Source organism: Lytechinus variegatus, chromosome 1 (assembly GCF_018143015.1).
Source record: "Lytechinus variegatus isolate NC3 chromosome 1, Lvar_3.0, whole genome shotgun sequence".
Lineage (NCBI taxonomy): Eukaryota > Metazoa > Echinodermata > Echinoidea > Temnopleuroida > Toxopneustidae > Lytechinus > Lytechinus variegatus.
The window spans coordinates 84,480,818-84,489,417 of NC_054740.1; the positions used below are offsets into that span (position 1 = coordinate 84,480,818).

General features: G+C 34.7%; 1 protein-coding gene across 1 annotated transcript in view; it reads right to left on the minus strand.

Moving 5' to 3' along the window:
• Positions 1–6,566, minus strand: part of LOC121432078 (titin-like) — a 116,679-nt gene extending 110,113 nt beyond the window's left edge. Inside the window, exons 1-5 of the mRNA XM_041629929.1 lie at positions 3,381–6,566; positions 2,574–2,896; positions 2,056–2,224; positions 1,172–1,348; positions 240–857 (exon numbers count right to left, since the gene is read on the minus strand). Of these exons, the coding sequence (XP_041485863.1) occupies positions 240–857; positions 1,172–1,348; positions 2,056–2,224; positions 2,574–2,896; positions 3,381–4,605 (2,512 nt within the window). The 5' untranslated portion in view covers positions 4,606–6,566. The remainder of the gene's footprint in view (positions 1–239; positions 858–1,171; positions 1,349–2,055; positions 2,225–2,573; positions 2,897–3,380) is intronic.
• Between the last annotated feature and the right edge of the window lie 2,034 nt (positions 6,567–8,600).

Here is an 8,600-nt window from a genome sequence, read left to right on the forward strand (position 1 = left end):
TCTTAATCATTCTAATTTGACTCTTTCTATACATTTGACAGGGAAAATGTAACAATAATAATTGAAAATAATAATAATCAACGCAAATGAAAGAATGTTTGCTATTGCTGCTTTTGTGCAGAATATTTATTATACAAGGGGAGAAATATGCTATCTTTTAAGAATTCATTTACACATTATTATTTACAAGAGAGGTGGATTTAAAATGAAATGAATAAAGGGGAACATAAAAAACTCACGTCGAACAGTCAATCTGCAAGTACAGACAGCTGTACCATAAGGATTAGTAGCTCTGCAAGTGTAGTCTCCGGTATCTTCTGGAAGAGTGACATTGATAAGAAGGGATACCCTGTTGCCATTTATGATATATTGAAAATCTGGTGAATCCTGGATGATCTGGTCATCCTTCAGCCATGTTATCTGGGGGAAAGGAGATCCTGTGATGATACAGTCCAGCTGAACAGTCTGGCTTTCAGAAACAGTGACATCATTGACCAGCCTCCTGAACTGGGGAGGTTCTGGCATGGCTTCCTGAAAACCTGAGATGTTCAATGTAATGTTGATGTTGGTAGGCAACTGCCCCGGAATGGTTTGTCCATATATTTGCATTGGGGTTCCAGGTGTTCCAGGGCCAGGAGGTCCTGGGGGAAGTGCATACTGCTGGCTTGTGAAGGTCATGCCTGGGATTTCCATATCACTTTCTTCTGTTACTGTCTCTGTCACAGTCTTTGTTGTGGTTGTCTTGGTAGTCGTCCTTCTTGTAGTAGCAGATAATTCCTCAGTGGTTCTCTCAACATCTGAGGGTCCCTCATGGACCTCTACGGTCCTTGTTGTAGATGTGGTAGGAGTTGATGAACCTAAAGAGGAATACCATTTAGAAATATTAGTGAAAGCTTCTGAAGTACACCATGTTTGCAAGAATCATGGAATCAGGATATTGTTATGCATGTATAAAGACCTACAACTGAAGACTGAACATGCCTTTGGTTTCAATACTTTCTGTAATCCTAACTTTACCCCTAATTCTAACTGTAATACATAACGATAGCATCTAGGAAATACCATCATGCATTTACAATCCTTGAAATACATCAAATTAAAATTAATATTCACTTCAATGGTCTCTTTTCCTTCAAAATATTTATTATTCTTTTAGTAGGCAGAATCTCACCTGGCCTGTACTCCAAACCCTGAGTTGTTCTTTGACCTGTCCTGGTGAGGAACACACCTGGAGACGTCACATTTACACTTCCTGGCTGGGGGGTCAGCCCATCCTGCTCAACGTTGATGTGGATTTTCAGATCTTGCTGGGAGTCAGTGACATCCCTCTGGTATCGGTAAGAAGATGCTGTATATGTATAAATATAGAAAAATCACATGTACTGATATAATACATTAGGAAATTTGAATTAGCGTTAATTCATATCTAGCATAAATTAACTCTTAATGTGCCAGATGAATCACAGCTCTACGGGATTTATGTGTACTATCAGGTGCTGATTGGCAACAGCAGCATTCTGAGAGTTGAGCAATATATTGAGATGCAATAAGCGAATAGTAACATGTCAATGTAATGTGACGCTTGGAAACTGGTAGTTTTGTGGACTTCAGCATGGGTCTTGACATTTCATGTCATGCTTTTACAGTGATGGGACTGCACTTAGATCCAACCACCCACCTGAAAAAATAGGTTCGCTGCTCGAATCTCTGCCAATGCACTTCCGTAATGACACCCTATCCCGTTTTCATTAGAATACTTCTAATCTAAGGTCATTATCTATAATTTATCCAAACACCAAGTCAGTTTGAATCCTAACACATATCAAAGTTGTAAAAAAGTGTTTCATTTCCTTCCTCCCCTAACTGCTACCAATTGTAAAAACTCAGTATCAGTTGATCTGAACTAAAAGTATAAGCAATACAGTTGGTATAGCCATGAACACAGAAACAGCATATTACATTTTCACGCTTTTCACGTGATTACTGACATGACATCTCAATCCTCATTCTATCTAAATACTGCAGACGACATGAAAGGGATATTGATGGACTTACGGTTAACTGTGAGGTGTGCAATAGACGTTGCTTCTCCTGCCTGGTTGGTGGCCTTAACAACATATTCCCCAGAGTCTTCAGGATACAGAGATGAAATCTCGAGAACGCAGGTGCCATCTTCTGTGATCCTGATGGTGATGCGACTGTCTTGCCTCAGCTCCCTACCACTCTGCATCACCAATGTCCACACAAGAATGTTACATTAATACATGTATAAAAGATAAAAAAATATACCATGAAACTGTAAACATTAACTTCAGTTTTGCAACGTCAGCCATGTATTTCATATATGCAAGTAACCATTGCCTTACACTCACAGATGACTCTTGTCTTTCATTCTATTAAACATTGGATCTTCAATAACAACAGACAATAATTACACAAAAACTTAATTCTTGAGAAACCATGATTATCTGTCAATCCCTAATCATGTAGGCAATAATTTTGCTTATACTTGAGATATAAATTATGATGTATGATGAAAAAAGTAATCACAAGTAGCATAAACTGGCTCATACCTTGTACCACCTGACCGTTGGTCTGGGGTTACCACTGACGTGGCACTCAAAGCGGGCAGTTCCACCTTCATTAACCTCCTGACTGCTTACAAATGACTGGAAGGATGGAGGTTGAGCAGGTTTTGGACGGAGTTGAGGTTGGACTTCGGCAGGTTTGGGCTTAGGTGGAGCAGGAGCTGGAATGGCTCCTGGTCTGAAGGTCGGAGGTGGTATCGTCTGGATGTCGAGATCTGAGTAGTAGATATCCTCTCCGGGAGCCACAGACAGTGTGGACTGGATGAAACGAGCCTGCTTAGTCTCACGGACTATGCGTTGCTCCTCATCTAATGAAGAGTGAGTAATGACATTACAGGATGACATAACTCATTTTCTAGGTAATTAGAGTCAAATACATGTACATGTTCAGTGCTGAATTGACTTTATTTTTCTTGATGCAATGACAAATGTTCTAGTGGCCTCAAGTTCATTTCAAAAGTACTCTGTATTAGTCTTGCTTCATACAGATGCTTTTAATCTTAGTATATTTGTATACTTTATCATCAATGTGATACTGGTTTAGAGCTAGGTCACCTATAAGTAAATGATATTCAAGGAAAAGAATTCTAAGAAATCAGAGATGGATGTTTGACCACTAAAATTTTCGCAATAGAAAAGGGATTTTCGTCATCTAATCATATTCTACAGAAAAATTCTATACATTGATTATATAGACATTTAGAAAATGCATATAATTTTGAGTCTGAATTCTTGTCATTCCTCACAACTAACTTAAAAAATATCATTCATGACAGCACTAGATTCACATACCTTCAACGATCAGCTTTGCAGTACATGAAGCCAGTCCAGCTGCATTCTCAATCTTACATGTGATTTTGCTTGAGTCATCTGGTTGCACCTTAGGAAAGGTCAGTGTGGTTGTTCCATCTGGCTTAGTGTCAACCTTGCAAATTATTGAAGGTATTAGTTCTTGTCCATCTCGGAACCATTTAATCGACGGCATAGGTTTACCAGACACCTGTGCTTCGAAGCGACCTTCCTCCCCAGGTTTCACCCTGCAGTGATTGATGAACTTAAGAAAGTTTGGTGGTTTCCGATCCTCAGGTGGTGGTGGCATTATAGTAAACTGTTTAGATTGAACGGGTACTGCCTTAGTAGGTTTGGTTACCTGAGGTGTGATGTCTGAAGTCACTGGTTTCTTCATTGTTGGAGCACCTGGCGATGGCTTTGGTGCTGCACCTGGTTTGGCTGGAGTGCTAGGTGCTGGTGCTGCTGGTTTGCCTGGTGTAACTGGAGCCTGAGAAGGTTTAAATGGCACTGATGGTTTCGGTGTCTCAGATGGTTTTGATGTCACAGATGGTTTAGATGGGACTGGTGGCTTAGTGTCCTCTGGTTGCTGGAACTTTGCCAATAGTGAAGGTGTAACATAATGCTTTGGTGGTGGCACTTGTCCTTGGGTGTGAGGTGGCATGTACACCACAGGAGGGGTACCAAGATCAGCTACTTCTGGCTGATCTATGTGCAGCATTGGCTGTGGTTGGACACTTCTAACATCACTTGGTGCAGGTGGCCTTGTAGGAGATAAATCCTTTTGCATTGGACGTCTTGTAGGAGATAAATCCTTTTGGATAGGACGTCTTGTAGGTGAGGGTTCCTTTCGCACAGGGCGGGAAGGTGACAAGTCCTTATGTGCACGTTCTTCAGCTCTCTGAAAAGCTTCAATCTTAGAGGATAGTTTGGTCTTGGCTTGTGCTTTAGTTAAGCTTGGCACCTTATCCGCTGCTTTTTCTTGACTGTCGTCCGTGTGCTGAGCAAATGGATGCCCCTCTTCATCTTCACTCTCCTTCCTAGTACGTTTCTTCTTCCGTGGCAAGACCAGGGTCTCATCATAGGGTAGGATGTCATCCAGGTCAACGTCGGTATCAGAGTCCATACCTGGGTCAACACTGGCACTGACATCAGCCCCATAGGACTCGCTGAAGCTAAGAAGATTTCCAGCAGGAGCATCTATATCAACTGTTAAGTCATACAACATGGTTACAAAAAAATAAGAATGCAAAATAATAACAAGTTATAATTCTTGGACCTGCAATTATTTAAACATTGTCATGTTTTAATTGTAATTTTCATAATATTCTTAAGTGCTTGAGATCTTCATATACTATGATACTGATCTTACCTAAAAATTGTATAGTTTGTACACACCTGATATAGTAAAGCTTACTTTTATTGAAAAGAAACACAACCAATTTCAATTAATATTTTTGCAATCTCTTCAAACAGATTTCATTATACTACCAATCCACTCTGAATACAAGAGAGAATATGACAATGTCTTTCAATTAATATCTTATCACATAAGAAACTTCAAAATTCAAGAGAAATTCATTGTTACCCCAGATAGACTTTAATTCCTAGCATAATTGCCAATAATTGCTCAAAAGAAATGTCCTATTTTAAATTTACACTTTTTCTATCTAATAGTAATATACATCATACAATCTGATCACCAACTTCTATCACACAGTTTTCATATGTCAACATCATCACCTTTGTCAAGTCAATGCAAAGTCTAATAGTATACTGAGGGGGTATCAAAACATTAAAATCTTAAACATCCATGCAGAATGCAAAACTAGGACTGACAATTAGGTGCACATTTCATAGTAAAAAGCTAAAAAGGCGATTCAAGAAGGAAAATATAGGGGGTTTGATGTTTTGCATCAAATATTTAACACTTAAAAAATTATTACATATCACTCATTAAAATTTATACAAGAACCCATCATCATCATGTACATGTATTGGCATTGATTATTTATGGTTTTTTTTTTATTTTTCATTTCTTATACTTTCATTCATCTATTTATTATCGTTTTATTAGGGGAGGGACATTGTGCCTAACATCTATTTACATTCATTATAATAATTATATACTTTTTTGTATTTCATTCCAATAGAAGACATTTTAATCAAGAAAAATCTCTATAATACATTTGGTGTTTTATAGATGTGTTATGTGGCCACTTGAATTTTCAATATTGAGCTGTAGTAAATATACTTTAGATCTAACCAAAACATGAAAAACCTATCAAAATGTTCCTACATAATCATTAGCTCCATCAAAGCAATTATTTCCTGTTCACTCTAAATACTTTTTCAAAAGTGTATCCCACTTCTACATCGTAAAAAATTCTAAGAATTTCATTTAAATCTATCCATTCTGTTCGCATGTGAATCAAGACAACCATGAAAATATGAAGGAAATAAGGTTGATTTATAAACACAAAAAGTGTACAATTGTAAAACAGAATTCATTTTTAAATATGAAAATACATCATTAAAAACTGTTTTGTACACTTTTTATTTCTTTATTCTTAACTTGATCAAGGGAAAGACTTTCTAAGTGACCAAAAAAAGCTATAAGTGTAACCCTAGTTCAATAGGACATTTCTACTGGGATAAATCACAAACACATAGGATTAACTACAAACATAACACAATATAAAAAAAACTTGGTACTTACACATGCTAGTAGATTAACGGCACGCTGGGTGATGTTAAGTCCACGACAGATGTAAGGGATTGACGAACGGTAGATGCAACGACAGGATCATGCAACGCGTGTAGTGCATTCTACGTACTGCATGCTTATTATTTCATGCAAATGTGTACCTCAATCTGTTTATGAATTCACTTATATTACAATTTTATGCATCTGGTTTTCCCCATTTTTTTAATCATCATTATCTTACTTATTACATACTTCAGTTTATACTTTGTATTACGTTACTAATCAATTGTCCTGTTTATTTTGTTTGTTTTGTTTCAATTCAATTTCATTTCATTTTTTTTCACTTTATTATTTGTTTATTTTCTCCAATTATATTAGGTCAGGCACATCAGTGAGCTAAGAAACACCAAATAATTATTTTCACCATCAATATTACTTCTCCAATCATTTTTTTCAATAATAATGTTATCATTATTACTATTTTATTATTATTATTATTACATCTTCATTCATTAATGGAATCATTATTATAATCAAAATCATCATTATGATTATTACTTTCATTATCAATTTCTAACAAATACATTAAGCTATTGATATTTAATTTGCTATTTTTTCTCAGTTTTTTCTAAATATTTGGTTAGTATATTTTAGGTCTCTGTTTATTATTCCATATCTTTGTATGTGTGTTTACTTCACTAATAAGTTCACTTCCAAATCAAAAATTCAAAATTACATACATTTTTTATCCTCAATTATGATGCTTATACAGTAAGTTATTTTTATCGTTTTGAAGAATACAAAAAGAATATTTAGTATATTTACCAATATTTAGATATTTATGTTCATCTTTTAACCGTTGATATTTTACACGTATGATAATCATATTTATCAAACAATGAGCATTGAATTCATGAAAAATATTTATGCTATTCATTAATATTAATCAAATATGTATTTATTTATGTATTCATTCATTTATTCTTATTTACAGTACTTATTTGGTTAAGTTAGAAATGAATAGAAATAAAACTTCTGAATAGCATTGAATAGCAATATATCTTTACTAAAGGCTTATTGATTATCGGAAAATCTATGGCCTTTCAATTGGGTGGAGATGTGCATATCATTCACCAATGATTTGATAAGAAATAAGACATGCTCAAAAACACACTTATGAACATGATGCAAGTCAAACACCACATAACAGTCGTGGATAACAATATACGTCTAAAAAACAGTCTACAAAACTATATCGATAGTCTGGAACATCTACATGCTATCTTTTTACTTTTCAACAAACAATGAATTATTTTGAGAAGTTGGAATGTGCAAGTTCATGCTGTCAAATGTGATATAGGAATATAATTCCCTAATGAAATGATGCTAACATATCAACACACTTAAACAACATTTTTCCTTAGTATATTCACATTTTTTTTATGTTCACTAAACATAACAAGTACATGCACTAACAGCTTTACACACATTTCATGTTGTTTTCAACACACACATAATTTAAACATAAACTTTACATTTACTCATTGCCAAAGATTTCTTGAAATTGTTGAATGGAGTAGATTTGTTAAAAGATATATAATCATTGAACTTAATCATTATTTACACAATTCAAGATGTATTCTTTAGAAAAGAGAAAATAGAACCTCCACTGTAATTCAACAGTTAATCTTGCATAAAAACATGGAGCAGTGTTGTGTATTTTCTTTTATGTATTGTTTACTATCTGAAATGTGTTGCTTTCCTTCTTCAAAATGTCAGAGATATTTTTCATGATTCATTACTCATGGAAACATTGCCACAATGGTAACTACCATGGTAACAGGTCAAAGCAGCCAATCAAAATCAAGGTTTTAATTAATGTTAACATTGTACCAAGTTACCATACTTGTATATCTTTATAAAATAGAACTTCATAACTGTATTCATAGGAAAAAATAAAATACTGTAATGGTATGCAGTAATCATATTCCCCATCCCTTTTTATGGAATAATTATTTTCAAAGTTTTTTGGTTGATCTCCTTTGTATGTAAGCATACATGTCTGTGAATGCTTTCTGTCACCATATCCTGTCACTATCTCTTCATTTGTAACACCTCTGCTGAGTTTAACTAATCATGTTTTATCTTTTCTTTATACTGTATTTATCAAAATATGAGAACAGGGATATTTTTAAGGAAATGGAAGTTGCCTAAACATTGAATCTATACAATCTAGACATTAAAATTGTTCATTCTACATATAATGCAAAATTTCTGTGTAAAAAAAAACCTTTAAAACTTGTGGCAGAATATCCAAGTTCCTTTCAGATTAATGACCCTTCTGATTTTTTTTTTCTCCAAAAATGATTAAAATAGCAGTTTATTACCATTAAATTACCTGTATTTGGATGAAAAGTTTTTTTCAATAAACTTTATTTTCAGGTTTCTATAACTCTAAAAATTTTAGAGGTTCCAACAAATTTTAAATGTCCCTAAAATTTGATCAGTATCCTTAC